Below are 24,814 nucleotides of genomic sequence, written 5' to 3'. Positions count from 1 at the left end.
GGGGGGGGGGGACCCAGATCTATTTCTGACCAGCTGCTAGGTCAGAACCTCTCATAAATAGTGATAAAACAAAGCACTCAGGGCACTATACATTATTAAAAGAAATGCACAAAGTATTTTGATTCTAAGCCAGTTTGAACAATACAACCCTACTGCTTATCAGTGACTCCATTATTTAAATGTCTGTACAGACAAAGAATGGAATTTGAATAAAAAACTGTCTTTGCAAGTACAAGCAGATGAAATGGCTACGGGAAAGAGAGTAAACAGGAATTAAATGAGGAATATTCACAAACATCCTGTACATGAAACTGCCAGTGTAAATTAATGTCAGCTTCATTTCTAGGCTTTAATTAGCATGAAAACTTGAAGTGATCATTTCTGGCAGATGGTGTGCTTCAACACTTCCTAGGGGAAGGCTCAGCAGAGGGAACATAGTGATTTAATGAAAATGTGTAACCACATAGTTTTTCCCAAACTATCCAAAGCTCCATTCTACAAGGAGTTGTATATTACATATACAGGGCAAGGATCAAATTAACTGATCTTTCTTTCCTTCAGATGCCAAATTTCTCATAAACACAGTTTTAGCAGTCAAGCATCCTTGAAAGTGTCCAAATAACCTTTGGAGATGGCACCTGAGGACACGGTTTAATGGTGAACACGGTGGTGGTGCTGAGTTGACGGTTGGACTTGATGATCTCTAAGGTCTTTTCCAACCTTAACAATTCTATGACTCTATAATGGGTAGTATATGTGCAGCCCTATTGAATTCAAACAAAACATAAGCCTTGCATGAGAAACATGTCTTTTGGAACCAGACTTAGTTTTTATGAAGTTGTTCTTCAGGCAGTTTTATTAGGAAGTTTAGGAACAGAGAATACCATAGCTGTCAGCTGTCAGACCATCCGAGAAGCATTTACTTGTTCTGCTAGCTCTTGCAATCACACTGCCTCATGAAACAGAGCACAGTATCAATACCGGAATCTAGTTTGCTTTGGGATATTTGCAAAAGTCTTTGCTCTACTCCATTTTCTTAATAAGCCCTCAGAAATTCCTCGCATCTCTACAATGAGGTAACATTCAAGTATGTTCATATCAGAGCCAGTACCAGACCAAGAGAGAAAACTTCCATGTTAACCCAAGACTACATGGATATCGTTGACATCCAATTGAAATGGTACAGAATGTCAGACTGGCCTTTGACAGCTGCCTTCATCAGTACACTGGAACTTGCTGTGATAGTGACAGCTCTGCAGTGCTTCTATGTCTTATTTATTTGAGGGATATTTGGCTGCACAGATGAAGAAGCATGAAAATGCCACAAGTCAGTTAAACTGCAGTGTCAGCCATGAAGAACTACAGTCATCCAAGTGCAGTGGAAACTCTGGGTTTCATAATGGTAGCCACAAGACACAGGTAAAAAAAAACCAAACCTCCAAGTTCTAGTGACAGATGTAAATTTGAACAATTTTCTTTTAAGGAAAGGTACCATAATACAAGGTAAAGCTAAATAAATACAGATAACACACAGACCACGTGTCAAAGAGAAATTACAATTATGCTTTATTTAGGTTTAATTATCAACATCAGACCATAAAGAACACTACACACAAGTAGCTTTAGTTTTACAAGCTAAAATGAGATTTCTCTTTTGTAAGTGAAGAACTTCTTGCAAGTTCTTATTTTAATTCTTATTTTAGCTAATAAAACTAACTCAAGAGCTCAGCTGCTTCTGATTTTGTCCATTTAATTATTTCTAAGAGACTCTAAAACTCAGGGGTTTAGAAAAGAAAACTTTAGGAAGAAAACTTTTTTCCCCTTGAATTAAATAACTAACAGGAGTGTACATTTCCAAACTAAGAAGAGAACAAAACCTTATTGCTTTGAAAACTGGCAATAGAATTTCTCCAAGTTTTCAGAAGAATTTCAAAATCAGGAGAATTTAATTAGGGAATGGCACAGTTTACTTCACAAAATTATGTACAGTGTATTTATATATTAAAGAGAGTATTACGCATTTTGAATTACTGAAAATGTTATGTTTTTTAAATAAAATTTAATCAACCAAACTATGACATGCCTGCTCCACAGTTCAAAATAATCAGATCCATGTGCACGAGAACCCTGTAATCCTAATGACTATTAGTTCTGGCCCACTGGCATCAAACACAGCAGTAGGGTTGAACAATGTATCATGAAAAGGTCTCATGAAAATGTGCATTCATGGTTTTAGTTTTTATAAGCAGCATTACAGCAATGAAGGACTGCTGTACTCCTGAGTGAGAATATCCATGTAATGTTACACTATTTCACAAGCTCCTACACCCAAGTAAAAATATTACAGGTTTTCTAAAAAAAAACTCTGATAAGGTAAGCTAGACTCACCCACACTGTGAGGTCCAGATAATGTCAAGGTGAGAGCAGGCATTAGAATATACACCCTTGCACATACAGTCAAACATGTACCACAGGAAAACAGTTTCTCTCTCAGTTTTCTTTTAAAGTACACTAATGAAAAGTGCAGTGGCATTGCAAGGAGACTCAAGAAGTGATATATTTGCTGACTGTCAAGTTGGAAGTGTCTTCTGCTCTAATACAGCTGGGCAGTCGGGTCATGGAGCAGAACATATAAAGTCCCATTTAAAAATTAAAGTAAGCCATTGTTAAAAGCTGTTATGGCAGCATTCGATGTGTGCTTTAGCAAAGTAACTGAGAGATCAAACACGAACAGCACTTGCTGCTATGACTCAATGGACACAAATTCTATTCCCAGGCTGCCCTGACAACATCCTTTGAATCTCTTACTACTTCAAAAGCATTGTGTTTTAATTCTGATCAGGTAGACCTTCCCAAGGTTTTCCTCTCAAGCATTCTGTTCTTATTATTACTGGTTGTGCCAAAGCGTTCTCTGTAAGACAAGGTTATCATATTCATAACACAAATTATCAGTCGGTTTTGGTCTCTCAATAAAAGAAAACCTATTGCAAATTATGTTTAGTGACTGCTCTTGAGAAGGAAGACATAAGACTTCATTGCATATCACCATATTCTTTTCACGGCAGCATCCCAGGCTGCTTGCATACTCTAAAAGTATCCAAATCAAATGATTTTGATGTTAAAAAGCCAGCAAATGATGTTAAAAAGCCAGTTCATGTAAGCAGGTACACCTCAGAGATCACTGACAGAGGAATACTAAACACACCTGGGTCCCTTCTTCTTTTAAAATGAATGGAGTATAGAGTACAGACTTATTTTCAAGCGAGAAGAAAGCCTTATCCTGTATACCACAAGCAAAAATCCTAAGAAAACCAATCTATACACTGGGTTCTACTGAGTGTTCATGAAAAATAGCTCACACGTAGCTCTAGGATGGAGGCAGCTGGAAAACCACCCTCTCTTTCTCTGCCCTCCACCTATATAAGCACTGAATACAGAACAAATCCAATTTTGAACAGTTATGACTTCTTGCTTAAAACTGCTCAGTTAGAACAATGCAATGGGTCACATCAAAGCAATTCAATGACTTCTAGATTGTAAAAATTTCCCTTATAGCAATAGCACACACAGTGTTATACCTTTTAAAGATTCAGAGGCAAGACCTAGTCCTTAAAAATTATTTAGGTCTTCCATCAAGACCTAAATTGAGTACTAGGGAGAAAAGTCAACTTAGAATACTTAATAAAAAACAGCTGTACCTATAACTGGACATTTAGAGGTCTAGAAGAATACATAAGAACTCCTATGCAACTAACATACGTAAAAATTAAGGGTTTACAACTTACCTGCCATGGAGTTTGCTGCTCTTCTCATTTTCTGGAGGGTACTCTTCTATAACATCCTGTACAAAAGGTGGCTGCTGCCGGTGTGTCCTGGTGTAAGGCAACGTTCCCACGTGGCTAAACATATCACAAGACCTAGTGGGAACTGTCCCCTTCTTCTTCCTGGGGAGAGTGCCGTGGATAGAGATGCCTTGAAAGGAGTTTGAGCGACGCTCAATTGGTGAAGGTTTAGTGGTCAAAAGGTCCATGGATGAAGCTAACGAGAACTGGCGGTTCACTGGGCCATTTCTGGGAAGACTTGAAAAGTTTCCTGCAGCAATCATTTTTGGTTCTGGAAAAACAAAACCAACATTTCTTACAATGTATCCATCATCAAAACCCTCCCTTTAACGAAGTTAAGTAGCATGACTAACAAAGGTATCTGAAACTGAACTGCTTTGCCCTGAGGCAGTCAGATCCCTCAAGGTGTCACCGGTATCCAGTCACGCTGCTCCCAACCGCACACCGAGCACACCCATATGTAACTTCTACACACGTGAAAAGTCACAACAAAAAACAACAAATCTGGACACACATACAAGAGCAGGCCCTGAAAAATTCTCCATTTCTATACAGAGTTCCTCTTTTTTGCTCCTTCACATCCTCTGAAGATGCAGACATCAACTTGGAATCACCGACAAAAATCAAGTTTTAAGAACATTTTGTTAAAAATAAAGGACACTACAGCTTGATTTGGAAGAATATGTTTCTGAGCCCAGTAGCTGGCACACCGTGAGGAGAAACTGTTGCTGAGGAGTCTTGCTCAAGTAATAAATCTAGCAGATAACTGGTCACATATTTTTAACAGGCTGTAAACTAAACGGCTCTGCTCAAGAGATAAGGGCAGGAGCAGATTACTGGAATTCTCTTCTTCAGCATGCCCAGCCTGCTGGCTCAAATCGTTGTTGACATTACAGATTCACAAAGCTGTCAGTCTCTTGTACATTTAGTTACAGTCTGCCCTACAGTACAGGTTTTTCTGTTATCGTGAGCAAAAAGCTTTGTGAAACAAACACTTCAGGCACATTAACAGATTGCTGTTCTGTTCCTCAAAAAATGCTGCCTTGTGCTCAGTTTATAGTGTGCCATCACAGAAGACAGGCTGCCTTATCCTATGCAGTTATATTAGCCTGCAAAAACCACTCTACTGAACATGTCACCAGACCCAAAGGGCAACAAGTCCTATCTTATTTAATCTAGATGTTAGTCAGCCAGGTGCTTCCCACAAAAACTGGAAATGCCACAGGAGCAGCAGAGATTGATATGAAATCAGAAAGCAGAAGTACTTTTGGAAATAACAGTTATGGACAGGGGGAATATGTTCTGGCCTTGGTCAAGTTTCATGATGAAAAACGAGACTAGCACCCTGAAGGCCCAGTAGCCTGGAAGTCAGCTGCTTACAGCTGCACAAGAATTCCTCCTGTTTTGGGGAATGTACAGGGGTTGCAAGGAAAACAGAGGTGCCTCTGTAGTCCTTCTGCTCCCTTCTCCAGCCTCAATATCACAGCTACTATCAAAGTGTTTCTGCTCTGAAGCTACTGTTACTTCTACTCGGAGGTTATCATAACAGGCTTAGTTTTACAGTAATGCTAAAGCTGATCTCAAATTATGGAAAAATTCTGCTTTTTCCTGTCAGCTGCACTGCAGAGATTCATAGGCTGGATAAGGTTTTCAGACTTCAACCACAAATCTCTTCCCATTTCTCCCTTATTGAAAGTCCTACAGTAAATACTCAGTAATTACAGATGACAAATAACATCTTGATATATATATATATTTTTTTTTTTTTTTTTTAAATTCTTCAATTTGCCAAGCCTCTGTCAGACCACAGGTTCTCTGGAAACAGCACCTCTGCCTAGAGAGAATCTCTGACTTGGGTCAAGTTTCTTGCTGAAAAGAATAGAAAAGAGTTGAGGCATTAATAAGAACTAGTATTTTTAGTTATGTGGATCCAAATAGAATTCAAAATCCTAAAGAAAACAAAACACACTCTGACAAAAATTCTGCCATAAATTAGCACATGGCCCTTAATATGAAATATTAAATCATATCTCCATTTATTATGTGGTTGAAGGACACAGTTTCTGCTGGCTAGTATTAAAAAAATCCCATAGTTATTGTCATAATACTTGCTATAAAGTCAGTTTTGCATTACAATTGTTAAACAAAACAATTGGTCCACAGATAGGAAGATCTAAAATGCAAATGCGTAACACAAAGCTACAACCTCCTATAGCTAAAGCAAACTGACAGAGCTTGTTTCTTGTACCTTCAACTTTTTTTATAGGACAGAATGATACAAATAACCTTCAATAGGGGGGAAAGAAAGGCTTGGAATTTACATGATCATTTGAAAACTCAGCTTTTTGTCAAACACTACTTATGGAGCTAGTTTGCTTATATAGCACAAACATGTTGTTGTTCTCCTTTCAGGGGCTGCTGAAATTCTGTATTTAATTATTGTACTTTCTTATTAGTTTATCAAAAACCCACTTCCAAACCTCTGAATTCCAACTAATTCAGTGTTGGTTATCCAATGAGATTTTTCTTAGCCTTTCCTAGCAGTTCTCACTGCTATGCTGAAATGGCACATGTGACATTACATGCCAGTGAGTATCAAACCTAAGCAGTTATAAATATAACCAGCAAAAGCTTTGGTTTAATAGTTGATACCAGATGAGTTCACATTATGCTTACCATGACAATAAATTGTTGGTTGCTTCATGTTTGAGGATCCGCAAAGAAAGTTGAGAATTCCCTCTACTCACCAAATCACAAGGTAATTGCTATGGCAATCCAGTAAGTTTCCAATCCAACAATCTGAGAGTTTTCAAAACATAAACAATGATTCCCTGCTGTAATGTATTTTCCATTCTACCTCCACTCCTAAGAAGTCCTTAAGAATGAAAACAAAACTCCCAGAGTTGTCCTAATCATTGCTTCTTCTAAGAAGTACTCTCAGTACCATCACGGGACTTACAAATTCAGTACCTAGTCCTCAAAGTCACACCTGAATTTTGTTTTAAGGTAGAGTTCCAAAGTTAGTACAAAAACACCTACATTCAAGAACTTGCAAGACACTTAGCCACAATTATGTGTGCAGAAACTTTGACATTTCTAACTATCCTTCCTCCAAAACCTCTCCAAAAAGCCAAAAAACCTCAACCAAACAAAAAACCCTGACAAAATCAAGAAAGCCCAGAATCTCCTAACAACAGGTGTGCTAACTTCTACCCATAAATTTATCTGCTTGCCTATCTGCTGCTGTACTATATATTCTTCATAAATGTAAACAAAGAACTACGACAATCAGCTCAGTAACAAAAGTCTTGCCAAACTATCTATACGTTTTTCTTGTATTGAATATAAACACTGCAAAGAAGGAGCCTCTTCAGCTGAAGACTCTGGAATGTCTCAAATACTTCAGTACATGATTCAAAGAATGCTTGACTTTTCTAGATATAGAAACCCTGAAAATGTTACTCCCTAAGAAACAGCGTGCTTTGAACATCAACACAGCAATGGAAATGGTAAAAACTGTAACAGAATGATAGCTCAAAAAACTGAAATTTAATTGTACACATGCTTATTTGTCAAAACGCAGCACCTAACAAAACAGAGCCCTTTGGAAAACATACAAATAGGTGCAAACAAGATGGACTCGTGCCAATATAATGTTAAAAATGGGAAGTGAATTTGTATTTATATACTGAGTGGCATTTTTCTTTCTTCAGTCTGTAACTTGGAAAAATACGTGGGAACAGAATTTTCAGTAGTCTTATTGTGAATTCAGAGAAGTGGAGGGCATGAAAGGTTTCCAGGTAACTTCTGACGTTCTCATCTTTTGCTATGAATGAGAGTGAGCAAATACAAACAAAGAGGTCTCTAAAATCAACATGGCACTTAGGATAACAGTAGGAGACTGGACACAGAATAATATACCTATCTGGTGGGCAAGACCAAACAGGCATGAAGTTCTAACCTGATGGGTTGTGCACCTCTTCACATCATTGCTTAAACCAAAAACGAGTCATATGAACAATGAAACAAACAACTTTCACCTCCCTAAAACAACATACTAAATATATCCTTCTGCTCTTGGCCCCTTGGCTTTGGGATGCAAATCCAAATTTTCTGGCTCAACTCATCTTCATGAAAACTTTCTGAAGTTCAGACAATCTGAAGTGTTCTGATGGTTCATTCAAACAGACACAGATACAGGAATAAGTGCCCCTTCCATATCACCATGTTACACAACTAGTGGCAATGGTTTCTACTTTATTGTTTCAATATTTTGGAGGAAGGGAAGTGAGGGAAAGGCAAATCTCCAGTTTGGCCTCAGAGACGCACAAATGGCATAACAAACAGTCCAAAGATGGATATGCTCATGCCAATGGAAACCTCATCAAATAAGACAGAAAAGCAATTTCAGAGTTCCAAATCAGACTCTCGACACCTTGAGTTATATCAAAACCAGTTTTGGACATGAAAGGATCCACGCTTCTCTCAGCCTTATTGATCTGCAGTCTGTGTGATTCTTCCTATTAGATCAGATGCCCTGAAGTCTATACCTGGTGTTAGGGTAGCACTTCCCTCATAGTATTAGCATGTCTTTACCATGACATGTGCCATGAAGCTAAGAGGGCTCGAACATGATACATTCAGCTGAAGAACAACTGCTTTACGTTCTCATGTCTTTAATAGATGTAATCAACTTTCCTGAAAACTGTACTTACTTTCACCATATCAAATCTCCTCACAAATTCCTCCCACCCACCCTCCCTCAAAATCAGCAAAACCAAATTATGACAAGTGGGAGATACATTACTCCCTTTTCCCTGCTAAGTTACTTGGCACATTTGCATGCACTTTGCAGACGCACACAGAAAATAATGAAAGTGATTGACCTTAATGGTGAAGAAAGTCTAGTTCAGGACAAAAAGAAAGATCAATTTTCTCAGATTTATCTTTTTTTTTTTTTTTTGGTGTAGTAAGAGAATAAGTTAGGGAAACAGAAAAAACATATCTGAAAAGCACTAAAGTTAATATGTCATAGGAAGAAATACAATTAAAACCGTAACCATTATAAATTCAAGGTGGATTTCATGTTAACTGTCTCCCTAGAAGCAATGTAGTGTTCTTCATTAGTGTAACCAAAGGGAGAGGATTCTTGCTCCCCAAAATGGCTTAGAAGCAGCCTTCTACAACTTCTGTTTTGTTTTTAAAAAAATAAGTTGACGCAGTAGCTGCTATAGCAAACAGGTCACAGGACTTTGAGAAGAACAGGAAGGTTCAAGAACCTACAGCCTGTTATGATACAGAGACACAGACTGAGAAAGCACATGCAGTAGTTCAAAGGCTTTAAGCTAGTATCAGAAAAAAACATGAGTCTGTCAAACATCAAAAACTCCCCACAAGATTAGTCAGGTCAGTGCTTCCAAAGAGTCTTGAAGTGCTATCACAATGTTCATGCTTTCCTTCTCTCTCCTCATATATGTCATGTAATTTCCACCCCCCTCCCCAAACATCTTTGCGCTGTAATCTGACAACCTTTATAAAATGTTATTTTTAACTATTGTTCTCACACAATAGAAAACACACAGGCCAGGATAAGTTATCTTTGAAATGTCTCTTTTTTTTCCAAGATGAGAGAAACAGATAAACCCCACACTTCTCTTTGTGAGTTTTCACACGTAGAATGCCTTGATACCTACAAAAGATGCCATGAAAAAGTGATCATTGAAGAGGGTTCAATAAGTGGAGATCATCTCATTTTGCCTAATTTCTGAAATGTAAGTGCCTAATCAGTTATTTTAGTAATCTGAACAGTATGAAGCCTTGATTTAAGATAAACATTCCCTCCCCATTTTGCTGGCAGGAACAGAGAACTTTACCAAGGTTACAGTCAAATCTAAGCATTTTTTAGCTAATGCTTCAACATTCAAGCTTTTGTTCCTTCTCTGGCATAGGAAGTCATTTACTATTTTGTCCGCTCCTCTGTTCCCACAATGTTACTGAAAAAAATGCAAAACCAACAACCCACTCTAAAAGACCTTTTCAGCACTATTATTTCGAACTAACAACCAACTTATAGAAATTACAAATTCAGACAGAAAGAAGTGCTTTTACATATGCTCCTCTTTAACTGACAAAAAAAAAAACAAAACAAACAGCCTTTCTTATTTCTTTTCTTTCTACTCTGTGAAACATCTCGAGTACACACTAGTGTTCTAAACTTAAAGAGCGTTTAACAGATTTACATGGAATCCGTTCCCACTAAACCTAAGGACTTTATCAAACGTCTCAGTAGTCACTGTTCCAGCTACGGCATTTCCAGAGCCCGCGGGCAGGGTCAGGGCTCGCCCTTCTTCCCGTTCCTGCCCCGACAGTGGTGTGGGGACAGAGGGACGCTCGCACTCACTCACGTACAAAACCAACTCCTCATTCTCTGCCCGAGAGAACAACGCTGTCCCCGCAGTTACCGGGTCTGATCACTGCTGCTTCTTTCCAGGCTTTCTGTGGATCAGTCGGAGGTTTTGTCCCGGCGAAGCGATCTCCCGGGCAGTGAATCCCGCCCGGGTCTCTCGGAGGAGCGGCAGCCGGAATGGGTGGCCGGAGGCCGGAGCCGCAACACCAGCGGTCCGGAGCGCTTCCAGAAAATGAATTGGGACGTCCTCAGGAGAGCCCAAGGTCTGGCCGTGCCGCGGCAGAACCGGCACGTACACCAGCTCCAGCCTGCCCTAAAGAAGCGCAGTTCGCGATAACTTAAGTAAGGATGACTCAGCCGGAGCCTTCAGAGCCAGCCTTATCGCTGGCTCGCCCGGGCCGGGTCAGTGCGGGGCTGGTTCGGTGTCTCTCCCGTGTGCAGCCTGCCGGGCGCCGCTCACCTGGAGCGGGGAGGCGGCGCCGGCGGCTCCAGCGGCTGCGGGAGCTGCGCAGCCACCCGGGCCGGCAGTCACAGCCCCGGCCCCACCCTCCGCCCCGTCAGGCTGGGTCTCGCCAAGCCCCCGGCACACCAGAGCCTGACGGGCCGTGACCGCTCGCTGCCCTTTTCCATGGATTTAAGAACTTGACTTCCATAATTTCGCCACTCAAATTAGCTCTACAGCAAAATTTAACAGTTTCCTAAATCCAGCCTGTTCACGGACAATTTGAAGGCTATTAGTGTGTACTTTACACACACAATTTACTTACATTAGCAGACTTCCCCCTCGTCCCACCAGGTCCTGTGGAGTTATCTGTGCAACAGGTTGGTGAGATAAAATGCATTTTCTGTGCCAAAGGGTTAAACAGCTGTACAGGATCGAGAGCTACTGACAGAATAGATGTCCAGTTACGCTCCTTTGGTAAAGCAGACCTTCAATATAATTACTTTCAGGTAGTTATAGATACAACCTTCAATTTCAACTAGTTACCTCAGGCACTTTCAGCTGTACCACTGACCCAGCCAGAGGGCTTTTGTTTAAATACAAATTAAGGCACACTCAGTTGACTTTAAAAGCACTGTTGGGGTCAATTTTTTCTTTAACACCATATTTGTCTCTTTTTCATTGGCTCAGTCTTTCAGGTTGCCTGGCCAACATTTCTCTGGTTTTGCCATAGTTATTCCAGTTGTTCAAAGCAATTTCAGTAACATTGTTCTTTCCATCTTATCAGCATTCATAAGCCAACAATCTGCAAACCTTTTCATGGCTATCCTGTGGGCATTAGCTTTCCAGAGGCAAATATTTCTCCACCTAACCAAACATTTAATTGATTTTGACATTAAATATTTGATGCCCCCTACTTGTATGGTGGTTCTGTTTTGGAAGACCTTTTCATGCCCTATTGCCATTTCACTCTAGTGTCCAATCCTTTTGTTCACTTTCTCCATTTTTATCAGGACTAGCTTTAATAAACTGCTTCTGATGTGTCTACTTCAGAGCCTGACTACAATGATGTTGCTGAGGTTGGGGTCCTAAGCTATCTAAATGAAAAATGCAATTAAAGATCCACTTATTTTTCTTCCAGGACCTCTGTGTATTGTCAAACTAATCATCAAAAATAAATGAAACTATGGTGTTGTCACTCTAACCAAGTTAAACTACATCCAATAGTGACAGTGGCAGGACTAAAATTCCACATGTTGACTTACCACAGTGACATCTCTGGGCATGGGGTAGGATTAGGACATCTACCTCATTATATTTTGGGGGTTTATGGATTGTCCAGAACACTGAATTTTGCAATCTGAGCTATCCAAAACATCTCACAGCAATTATTATTAATTTTTTAAATTAAGCAATTAGACCCAGAAAAAACACTGAACCGTCTTTTAAAGTGTAGCTAGAGCTTAAGAAACATTTAGGTCATCACGACAAGATTCTTTAGCCATCATGTATATTGCAGAAGTAGGTAGGAAGGAAGATGAAAATTCTTGGGAAAGTCTGTGAATTTTCATAGCTATGAGTAGAATCTTTGCCTAAAAAGCTCAGGAAGGATGAAGGTTAGTATAAAGTAAGAGAGAAAAAAATAAAAACAGAGAGTGTTGAAATACATAGAAGAAGAAGAGACAAAAGATTAGAAAATTAAATTTATCTAATATACCACAGTAAAGGAAGCTTACAGTGGCATTTCTGACTGGTGCTCCCCTTCCCATAGCAATATCACTTTGGTTCCTGAGGGCAGGCATGAGCAATAAGGAAGCATTATCAGTGTTGGTATTGCCACACACCTTTTACAACAACTTACAAATCAGAAAAGTTGAGGAAAATGTGAAAGACATCAGTTTTTGGAAAGATCCATTTACTTGTGCTGGGACATAAGTCACCCCTTGTGGCTGACAGACAGACTTCTACACTTACATATTTTTGTCCCCACAAATTACAGAAAATTATAGCATTCTATTGAAACTGAACAGAGCCTTGAAGTAAAGATCTACAAAAAACCCACAACAAAACCTCACTTAATTCTTTTGTCAATTGTATTTCCCCAAATGCCTTGTTATTTGAGCTACTGATGAACTAGGAGAGCTATCAAATCTTGAACGGCTGATTGCACTGAGCTTTTATCATTGCCATTTATGAAAAAAATCGGGTAAGTACTGAGAATAGAGAGGTACCAGAAATGTTGCAGGCACAGTGACAGATTCCAGAACTCCACTGCCACATGTAACAATCTGTGGAGAGTTCCCTTAGGATATTTCACATAGGATTTTTCTTCCAAATATACTTGAGGAAGGGAGAGAGAAGGGGGAGGGGAAAGGAACCAAAGAACAGACTGTGATCTGATTTTGGACACCCAAGTGTCTCACTAATATGTCCAGTGCAAGAAAAATGGCATTAGGGTGAGCACAGAGAAAGAGGAGTTATCTGGAGTCCACATTCAGGTTTAATACTCTGACCCATTTACTTCCTGTATGACATATACTTACATTTTTGTAACATCTGTCAGAGTGGAAGATATTTTTCACAGGGAAAACTGTATAGCACTTTATCAGCTTATCAAATGGAAGATGCTACAGAAGTGAAAACCATTATTTTCCTAATTGCATAGAGGAAAATGTCTTGCTTCTCTATCTAAACCACACATTCCACAGTTCAGGTAAAAGACATCTAAAACCATGCCCAAAACACAGATCCCTTAGCACGTAAGATGATCTCTACTGGCTGATTCTAAGAACTCAGGAAATTTTCAGGCGCTGTAACTACATAGGAAGTAGTGTCATGCTTGTCATTTTTTATGAATAAGAACCAGAAAAGGAGCAGTAATTTCCTTAGTAACATGACCGTGTGCTAAGTAGTGGGACTGGTAGCTGGGCAGCCCTGCCTAAGCTGTGATTATTCTCGCATGAGTCATTACATTCTTTTCCTAAAGTTTTATTCTGGCTTCCGGTGAAATTGAAAACTGGTCTTTGCCTTCACAGATGACACAACCCATCCTTGCACATACTTGATGCAAAGCTGTAAAAGAGAATTTTCCTACAAGGAAGAATTCACAGTAGCTACATGAGTTGTGATTTACTTTGAATTAAGCTAGACTAGATTCCTCATTTCAAAACTTTTTGTTGTTTTCATCCTTTATATCCACTTTGGAAATGGGTTTACTGAGATGTGGGATGAAATCTGGAAGCACCACTGTTCTGAAAGAAGCACAGCACCTCTGTCAAGCCCTGGCCAACAGCATTCCCTGTAAACCTGCCATAACCCTTCCCTGGCTGACCACACACCACACACTGCTGTGCCCTTCTGTGGTCACCCCTGACTTCTGCTTTCTGAAGAAAGGGACTGTGCACAGGTGCACCTTTCCACTTAGTACCAAGACACCTCTACAAGCAGCTATCTGAACAGATAAATGAGGAGGAACACAACTGGGACTGATGCTGTAGCTCGCATGCCTTAATTATGCCAAGTTGTGTGCAAGTTCTTGAGACCATTTTCAAATGTGTCTGGCTTACAAAAACAAACAAAAAAATATGATGGGACAAAACAAAAGGTTTCATGGGAACTTTTCAGTTTAACCTTAAGCATCAGAATTCCATTTTTCCTAAAATAACCAGGAGAAAATACATTTACTCCAAAAGCACTGTTTTGCAGCTGCAGTGATAAAATGCAGAAGTAACTACACATGATGAGGACATGGCATGCATGAATTGCTCACACAGCAGTTCTTCCTATTCCCTGATAAACAAAAGTCAAAGCAAGTTTCTATTGTAGACTTGCCTTAGAAGAAAAACGACGCAAACAAACAAAATGCTACACTCAAGCCTCAACTCCCACAGATGCCACACAGAAAAAGTAATGGTCAGCATAGTTATTGGCTAGGAAATCAAGCTTATTTACTGGTAGTTTTCAAATTAATTGAAGATATTGGGACAATAAGAATGACAATATGAAATGCCAAATGCTCCAGCACTAGAAATCTGACAATACTTAGTTTGCAAACTATGAGCTGTGGCAACCGTGCTCTCTGACATCCTCCCTGGCTGCCAACTGAAACAGGCGTGTTTAGTCAGCAGTTATCCAGACCTCCATAATAAAACTACCAACGTCAACTCTTGCTATTTGATCTGCCTTAGGTCTGGAGACACAAGGTCTCTCAGAAACTCCCAAAGCATTATCTATTATGAGTCGGTGTTAAGAAACCTCATGATCCCCAGCCTCAGAACAGTTTGCAAGCAGAAATGTCCCATAGCTGATCATCCTGTAAGCAATGCTGTAGTATGGATAGAAGGTTTCAGGAGTTGTATAAACCTTAGCTCATTCAGTGACAAACTGGAACACAAACATGCTCTGGCTTGCTAGAGTTTCTGGCTACAGCACATTTAATTTTTGCACCTAGATAAGTACAGACTGGGTATGTATAATACCAGAAGAATGATCTTTACTACTGGCTTAAAAATTTAGTTCTCACAAATCTGTGTTTTCCAATAGGAATTACTTTATTACTAAACTCCTCTAATCTGCAGCTCACTATTGAAAGTCTTAAGTCAGAAATAAAATTAAACTTTTGGGAGAATTTGAAAAAAAAAATTTCACTGTTAACAGCTATTAGAGGTGCACAAAGCTACAGAATTCCATGTGTTTTGAGTCAGTTGGTATCAGCCACTGCTGGAGCCAAAAATCCCAAGTACAGTCATTGTTAGATATAATACAAGAAAACAGAGAACCATCTTTAACAAAACCAATTAATAATTTTAAAAACTATTAAACATAAATTATTGCATGGATTCCTCTCTCCCTCTTTCAATTTGGGTATTGAAGCAACTTGTGTCCCTTTTTACCAGAGGGTCTGTTTTCCTCTCTTTGTTTTTAGCAGTGAAAGAACTGTTACTGTGGAGCCAAGAATTTCTTTAAGTTTTTGGGTTTCCATGTTTTTGTAAAAAGTCTCTTACACAGGAGAATTAACAGCCTCTCTTTGCCTGTGGCAGATGTTTTCCATTTAGAACATAGCTGACATAGAAGTAAGGATAAACAGAAGACCAGGAAGCACCAATAAGGAAATCTGGAACTTCCAACAACTGACATGGTATTGTCAGAGGTGTATGTTAACAACTGTGTAAAAGCATTTACATTTATGACCTTCTCAAACAGAAATGGCAAAAAACTTCAAATCCTTGTGTCTCTCTGTGAGAGCAAAATAGACCACAGATGTAGCAATGCCACCTTCAACTATTATGCAGATCAAAGTGTTCAAAGCAGCTTCCTCTCCATATATTGGCAAAGCTACCAGCATTCTTTAGCATGAGTCTGGAATCTGACAGGTTGACACTACATACCACTGCTCCAAAGCACTCTGGTTGCATTTGTAATGTTTCAAAGAGAAGCAAAAGAACCACAGTGAGTTAAAGGACTTTACCTGAGCGTGACAAAGGCAAGATATTTCGGGTTGACAAGGCAAAACAAGTCATGGATTTATGCTAATTATAATGGTCATCTAATAAAAACACATAAGGGAGTCTAAGGGAGTCCCTCAGTTATTTTTCACCTTCTTTGAAGATGTACTTATCTGTATTTATATTGTCCCAAGCACAAGGCAGGCTCTGTACTGCTTGTTCAGCTTCCTTCTTAATACAACACATCTTAGGTCTTCTATGTAAAGACAGGGAAAAGACCCACATGGCAAGAAGGCACTTCATATTTAACTTCACACTACTGCAGCACAGCAAGAAATACACCATAGGCAGAAACAGTTATCTAAGAATTGAAATGCAATTCTATTTTCCCTACCAAAAGCAGGAAGCTATGGAATACTAATTGCATTTAATCTAATTCAGATTTTGCACATTATTTTCTATTTACTCACAATCAATTTTGTCAATGTATATATTTCACTTAAATCCACTAAAGCAGGCCTTCTTTGTATGATAAACGAAGTATATTTGTATGATATATCTTATTAAATCTTATTATATCTTATTAAAACTCTGTATAAGCAAACCTGTACAAGACAAAAGGGAAATATTCTTTGTATCTGTTTTCTCTCAAAGAAAAACACTCCAAGATGTTAATGAAATCACATTAAGCCATAAAATGCTATTATTCAAAATTCACGTTGCTAAAAGAAGCTACTGGAAAAACAAAGTTCCAGCTCTTAGAACACCTCCTTAAACAAACTTCTTATCACTTAGCTTTCTATATATATTTAAACTCAAAACTTAACCAGTGATGTACATCACAAATACATACAAATGTACCCAAATATTTTAATAGCCAAATGATACAAAGCTTTCAAATACAATCCTATATTTAAATTCGCATTCATAAAGGAACCATGAAATATCTTCCACGTCTGGAAATACCCAAGGTATTTTTTTAATTGTATCAAGACAGACATTTTCATTTATACATTTACATTACCCTCTCTATAGGTAACATTTCTACTGCACTGAAGGAGCCGGTCACCTCATGGTAGGATTCCTCAACACATTTGAAACATGATTTATTCTTTTACTATAGGTCATAGGAAATCGTAAAAAAATCATACTCCTAAGGACTGTAGCACTTGGTAACATGGTTAAATAATGCCCTGTTCCAATCTAACACAGCATCAAGCCCCGCTTCAGTTGTATCAGAGGTTCCTTCCTGGAGCACTACTCCACAAGTACTGGGCTGGAGCTGTCAGAATGTTTGTCCTGAACAAATAATCTTTGCTGGTTGTTACAGGACATAGTGCTGTGCCTCTTGCTCAGGAAAGGAAGACCTTTTTGAGTAATACAGGAGTCAGATCACACCTAATTTGTCATCAGTTTCTCTCATACCAGAAGAAAGTACTTTTAGAAGAGGATATGCCATTTCCTGACTTTCAAAAGATGCCAAGCAAGTATTTAAAAAAGGTGCTAGGCAGCCACTGAGAACATTCCTATAAGCATAGCCCGTATTCTGCTTTTCTCAGAAAAAAAATTTGGATGCCTCTTGATCCCATACTGCGACAAGCCCAGGCAAGCTGCAGGCCTCACCCCCTGACTCTACAATTTCCCTGGAATAGAAAACAAAAGGTACCTCTCAAAGGAGGCACAACATGCTTTGAATACATGAACGGCTATGAGAGTAGATGGCAGGACATCAAGATGCAGAATGTGCTGCAGTGCACATCAAGAGGTAAGTCCAGATACAAGCAAAAGGACTGTGGAAAGAGTATTCATGTCTCTTCACATTCATACCTTTTTGAAACTTCATTTTTGCTAGATTAAATGATTAGAGGCTGAGAAAGTATTCTGGGAAAGCATCACTATGGTTTGGTGTGCTCTCTCATGTTTTCACTTGACATCTACTTTTAGGCCTAAATTAATTCCACCAGCAGTCAGCATTTCCAAAGTGAAAGTCAACCATCCTGGGATATCTATACAATCAATAATAAAATATAGACCCCCTACAAAAGGTAGTGAACTGAATCATCTGCTGAATTCATCTGTCACTTTTCCATAGTGGAGGGAGCAGAGTGACTTGTCTCCCACTAACACCTGCAGCTGTGGTTTCAGTTTAGGCAGCAGGGCTGTTTCAGTCACCAGGGCTCAGCTCTGCTGTGTCTTCCACAGCCATTCATGTTTGTAGGAGCCTTTGAGCAGCTGAACAGAGAGCTGGCACGGGGACTTGATGGGGACGAACATGGGGGGGGAAAGGTTTTTTCAGCTAGATATATTCCCCAATGGGTTTTGATGCAGTTGCAGGATAGTTTTACTGACAACGAAAGGAATGATACAGAGATGGGGAAAAGCAGCTAAAGGAAAGCTGAAGAAGGTACAAACTGCTTAGGTTGGCACTGTGGAACCCCAGCTTCAAATAAGGTCAAGAATCAACAGCACAGCAGCCTTTCAGTTTTCTGACAGTGATCAAAAATATCAAAGCCCCATTATTCTATGCACTGATCCACTATAAAATTTATTCTATTGGACTGAAGTGGTTTAACAATTTTGCGTGGCTATTTTCCTATTGATTAGCTAATGCTACTCACACCAAACCAGTTATCCTAATCACTTCCCTATCACTGGCTGGCATACAGGTAGTGTAAAAGCATCAAGCTAGTGAATTTCATCTTGTATACTCTGCCTAATTCAACAGAATGTGACCACATGCACATATTTCATCCAAATCAACTTATGTCAATGCACAGATCTTGGTATTAATTACTGTGGAAACACAGCCCAAGTAACTTTACACATCCAAATCTTAGTGAAGTGAGACAGTGAGACTATTCAAAGTAGTTTCAGAACCAAGGTAACATTTTAGAAAAGAAAAAGTTTTCACAAAAATTTCCAAAATTTAACTTCACTGGACAAAGAAATGTCCTATAAAATTAACTTTGTGAAAATTCTGACATATTAAAGTGACTTATCACATCAAGCACCATGTAGAAACTGTTGAACCAGCAACAAATACAGTGCTGTCGTTTAAAGCTCATAGTAACAGCAAACAGAATAAGAAGCCTTTGTTCTGTTCTGGTAAGTACATTAGTAGGACATTAGTATTTATTTAATAGAATTTTTTTTTTAAAGTTTTATTCTAATGTCTGACTACAGTATAGTTCAGTTCTGAAAAACCAGCATTTCAGTCTAACTGATTAGGCACTTTGCTCCTAGACACAGCATTGTGTCAAAGACAGACATAAAACACAGCCATGTCATAATAGGCTGCAGACCAGATAACAACCATTAATCCCTACTGTGAAAACAAAACAGTCTGCACTAGTGTATGACTGACTGAACCAATCCGCTTTGCAATCTTCCCAGAATTCTTTAATACAATAGGCAAAGCTACCTAGTATGGAAATAACCTGGTGTAAACAGATCTCAGAGATCAATTTGTCTCTTTTTTCAAGCACGTAATTCAATTACACACTTAATTGTTTTCATTAGCCAAAACCGCACAGTGAATGGAAACATTGCTCAAGATAAATTCACATAAAAACATGAACCAGCACTACTTTTACTGAACTGAGCTCTAGAACTTAACTGCCAAAGAAACCCCAAAATCCTAAAACTGTCACTTGGCAATACCTATGTCTGAAGGACAAACCACTCCCACAGATATATACCAGTTTAGAAAGAAAATGTTTCACTCAAATTCAAATTCACTGAAATTGTCATCAGTATCACATGATTAGATGTAGCTTAACATATCTGAAGCACAACATTCCATGAGTTAGAACAGTCCAATGAGGTGACTGAAATGTTACATAAGTATATATAAATCAATTTACCACATGAATGGCAGTTTCAAACGGTTTTTTTTCTGAAAAAAGTGGTACATTGACAACTGTAATATATTTCTCACTCCAGTACCTGAAGACTACAAAATGCAGTCTCAATGTCACGCGAAAACAAGTATCAAGACAAACACATCTAGTTTCACTGCAGTCATCAACTTAAATAATTTCCTAATCTGTTCACAGTAGCAGTTACAAAAATGTCATATTTATATTCAAATTTTAAGACTTTCAAACAAAAGAACTGTAGAAATTATGCAACTGTTAAACCCATTCTGAACTCCTTAGAAAATACTGAAGATGTACACTGATCTACTTGTATACAACCGGTTCTAGTTTCTTCTGAAAACTTAAGTAGCTAAAGATATTTTATGAATACTTGATTTCTACACATTCTTCAAAAGTCTTATCTTGACTAAGAGAAGGTAAAAGTTATTTACTTGTTAGCCAAATAAATAACCACATCACACTAAATTTGTAAAAGCCTTAGGCAGTGATCTTTAGAATTATGGGCCAGAATGTATAATACCTGTGCCTTATCATCTTGTGAACAATTCTGAAAATATCCTGTACAAGTCACAGCTGCATAACGTCTCACTATATCCTTCCACTCAAAATAGAATGTCTTACAGAGCTTGTTACAACTCTCATGAACTTGAGTGAATTTTGATACTGAACTGATAAAAACATCACAAAAGCAGCAAATGATGCAGTGATTAACTCTTGATTTATAGCAAAGTCCCTAATGGATAAAAAGGGGCAGAACTGCCTGTGTAAGCTCTCCTCCTCTCTCCTCAGCAGTGATGAAATGGCACATACACAAATTAGCCTGGTTTATATCTTTTAATACCATCTTTCCAAATGAGAAAAGCATTTGTGACACAGTCTTCCATCAGTTATGGGATATTAACATTACTGTGTCTTATTAAGCTGAAGACTGTGAGAGTAAGAAAAACTGAAATGAAAGTGGAACCTTTTCTAAATGGCAACTTTTTAAAAAAGTACAGGTTATATTATTTTGTCAAACCCTAGCAAAATATTTATGTTTACTTTAGTTAAACTAATATTTAACTATTCTTATTTTCAGCGTAAAGTACCCCTGTGATCTGCAATCAGAGCAGTGTTCTAGGCTCAATCAGTTTATCATCCTTTGTGATGATGAACTCGGGTTGCCTTAACTCATTCTCTTAGTCTTTAGGAAATCTTACCTCTCTTTCTTTTTACCTCCTGAAGCAGCAGGATGTTGGAAATGAGGTGTGTTCGGTGCCCTTGGTTTTCAATTCCCAGCTTTTTAAGATCAACTTCTGTAAGATGGAGTAAGTCCTGTAGCAAATGCCAGAGTAAGGATCATACTATACACAGTAGTACAGGATAATTCAAATTTCTTTCAGATAGTCCTGTTGTTTCTGATACCATAAGCTACATAGCAGCAAACATAAGTATATTTATATGTTATTTGAAGCCCCTTAATCATGGTAAGCTCTGTCATTGATTGGGATGAGGATTTTTTTCTATTAAAACATTAATTCATTATCTCTCAATTTTTTCTCAAAACAAAACTGGTCAAATTAGCTGGAGAATTTCTAAAAATAACAATTCCTTCGAGTAAAAACCCCCCCCAAAACTAGCCAAGAGTGCTAATATGTTAATTGCACTTAAACTAATGAAGATAAATCTCAGGGTGAACTAATGGGAATAATAATATTGGGAAGGAAGGTTTTGTATAATGAAGAGGATATTAATTGTAATCAGTAGATAATACGGGCTGTGACACTGTTTAGAAGAACATAAATTTCCATATAATGCATTTGCGTAATCAAACCTGAACTGTTCTCTTTTATTACCCTTTCTCTCCACAAAATCATCACTATTTTACTTTCAAAATAAGTTTCTGAATAACTCCAGCCACTATTTATAAATCAGTACAGAATTTCAATTTGATGTTGATATATAAGTATGTAGAAAGCTTCAGCTGATGACAGAAACTTTCAGAAAAAATAGAAAATATTGCAAAATATATTTATTTATATTTTTAACTGTTCTTTATTTTCACTGTAAATTAGATAAAGAGAAGCACACAGAATGTATTTCATATTGTTATTGGCAAGTGACGTTAACTGCGAGTAGCCTTTTCTAACGGAGATTTGACAGTTCAGGCCTAGGAACCTAAAATACAATATCTGATTGATTCACTATGTAAATAATAAGGCAATTGACACAGAATTTCTACTCTGAGCCCCTGGTTTTGAAACTGCAATTTAAAAACTTTTCTTTCATACCAAACCCACTGCAAAGGCATTCTTTGCTTTAGAGTGAGTAGTGCTCTAACTACTGAAAGCCTCAATTTCTTCTGTCACTAGCTAACACTTTCAAAAGCTGTTAGAGAACTTTATTCATGCCTGAAAATGTCATATTAAGTGTTTCTCAAATGATAACTAATAGCTAACTAATGACATGAAAGTAGGGAGTTGAGCAATTATTACTTTTATTTTATCTCTTTCTAGCTTTTCCCAAATGCAAAAATTTTGGTGGGATTCTTTTAGTAGCTTTGAAGAACTTGCTGCATTTTACAGATGACAACATTCTTGTGTGGAAATTTTATTTCTCAGGTGGAACTGTGTCCTGCCTTGAAGTATTCTTTCTTCATTCAAGATCATAAGCACATTCTTGTCTGGATTCGGAACCGGCCAGAGCAGTCAAATGAAACCCAAGAACTGTGTCTACTTAGCAAAAAATAATTTAAGTCAAGAAAGTGTGCATCACTGTCCTCCTCAGCAAAATGGATATAATCATACCTTCTACTGCAGAGATAAAAAACCAGTGTAAATAGTTATTAGTAATTATTTTTAAAAGTAGAAGACATCAAAGGCAATTATTTAGACTTTCAAGAACTTAGAAGTTTGGTTCACCATGGTTCTTAAACACATGTCTAGTATTAAGCAGGTTGGTATGTGAAGTCAAGCTCATCAGGCATTTTCTTAAATTAAAGTTTTGTTTCAGAAAAATATTAAGTTTGGCTGAGGAACTGAGAGATCATAGAATGCTTGTAATCTACAGATATTGCAGAACTGGAATTCTGACTCATGCCCTTGAAATTGAAGAAAGTCCACTGTATCCAGAATGATGCACTAAGTCTACTTTTAAGTTTTGCACTTCAGCAAAAACTTCTTTCAGGCAGCTTTCAGGCTCTGTAAGCTGTAAACTATCTGTGTTGCAGGATTTTTGTTTGTTTGTTGGTTGTTGTAACAGCTGCCACAGGGTTCTACATTACTGTCCTCTGTGTTACAACAGCAGTGTGAAGCACATGAACATTTTCCAGTGACTTGCTGATTGAATCAATTTGGAAAAGTAAAAAATGCTGTTCTTTTTCTAGTTGGGACATATTCTACTTAGATTTGAAATCCTTTTCTTTTTATTTTCCTTGGGTTATGACATTACCACGACACTCACTAAGAATTCTGGTATACGAGCAGCACAGATGTAAGGCAGAAGACAATTTAAAATAAATAATAAAAGGGCTTCCTAAGAATTTCTAAATAATTTTCTAGGGATCTTCAAGATTACAAATGTAAGGTCCTTCTCTAATGTGGTATTTGCTCAGTAGAGAAGATTATTTTTAAGTCACATAGAATCCCTTTACCTGTAAACAACTTGATATAAAAACTGGCACATAAGTTTATATTTTATCTACTTCTGAATTTTAAGAAACTTATTTGTTAGTTTTGGCAGAACAGAAGTTATCTATGTGTTCCTGCTCTGGTGAGCATGTCCATTTGTTGCAATCTGAGACAGCCACGATTAAATAGGGCAAGCAGCATTATAAACATTACAGCAGCATTTTATATATATATATATATATATATATAAAAGTAAAATGTTCCTTTTATCCAGCCCACCAGTGACTCTATTTCTCTGTGACTTTGAGCAGACAGTTGCAAGAGACATTGTTTTTATTTTCGCTCTTTCCCAAGACAAAAGCAAACTATCTGTCTTTAGGGGTTTTTTGCTCCAGCATCATATCACAGAACATTAATCATTTGTATTACATCACCTTGTTTAACAGTTTCTCAAGAGTTTTATTAAAAGAGGACAATTCTTACCTCAATGCCATCATATTGTTCAAAGAGTGTGCAATACTCTGCAAGACCAAGCTGGCTTAGCCAGTTAGAAATGGGTAGATACTTCATTATCTATTACCTCACAATGGCTATAACTCTGAAAAACAAAAATTACAAATAACATTGCTTAGGAGTGAACCCAGAAAGCACTTCATAACATGCAAGTTTCACTGTTGTGGCCAAAGATTACCTCTTACCATGCAGCCAAGAAAGTGTTAGTTACCCATGCATGAGGATCTTAATATTTAGTTCATTGTTATCCTCATACAAGTAGGGAATGTTAAAGACTATATTCTGTTTAGTTCTCATAGCTGAATGAATCTTTTAGAAGATGAATCAACAGAGTCACTGCATACTGTAGGATCAATTAAAATATACTCGGCCTTTTTACTCAATGACAATACAAAGTTCCTCGATCCACTCCTTCAGTGATAATGCCACTCTTCTTACACATGTGACCCGTGACAAAGTGCATTAAATGAAGAGGAATAGCAAATGCAGTAATGTTTTCTGTAGGAATATGAAGGATGTAAATAAAACTGCATTCTCTGTAAGACAGTCATTTTGACTAAGATTCTGTAGTGGGTGTTTGTCCAAGATGGGACAAACAAAATAGTTAGTCAACCCATTATGGAGTATTTCTAAGAAGAAAAGGAAAGAGTTTTTTTACAGTTTGCTCTCCATCATGTCATC

At 38.0% G+C, this 24,814-nt stretch overlaps 1 protein-coding gene across 5 annotated transcripts in view; it reads right to left on the bottom strand.

Annotated features, from left to right (window-relative positions):
- The window catches only part of BCAR3 (BCAR3, NSP family adaptor protein), a 90,725-nt gene that overhangs the window by 44,719 nt on the left and 21,192 nt on the right, over window positions 1-24,814 (bottom strand). Inside the window, exons 2-4 of one of the 5 annotated variants that reach the window (XM_027879973.1) lie at window positions 24,104-24,218; window positions 21,212-21,326; window positions 3,786-4,113 (exon numbers count right to left, since the gene is read on the bottom strand). In XM_027879973.1, coding sequence (XP_027735774.1) covers window positions 3,786-4,113; window positions 21,212-21,326; window positions 24,104-24,190 — 530 coding nt within the window. In that variant the 5' untranslated portion in view covers window positions 24,191-24,218. Of the gene's footprint in view, window positions 1-3,785; window positions 4,114-7,900; window positions 8,009-10,303; window positions 10,444-21,211; window positions 21,327-24,103; window positions 24,219-24,814 lie in introns of those variants that run through there. The other 4 variants (XM_027879976.1, XM_027879978.1, XM_027879975.1 and 1 more) reach the window with 4 other exon arrangements.

Source organism: Empidonax traillii, unplaced genomic scaffold (genome assembly GCF_003031625.1).
Source record: "Empidonax traillii isolate 1590-97213 ecotype Southwest subspecies unplaced genomic scaffold, ASM303162v1 scaffold62:size2133460, whole genome shotgun sequence".
Lineage (NCBI taxonomy): Eukaryota > Metazoa > Chordata > Aves > Passeriformes > Tyrannidae > Empidonax > Empidonax traillii.
Note: the sequence above shows the minus strand (reverse complement) of the source record. Positions and strands in the feature narration are given on the sequence as shown.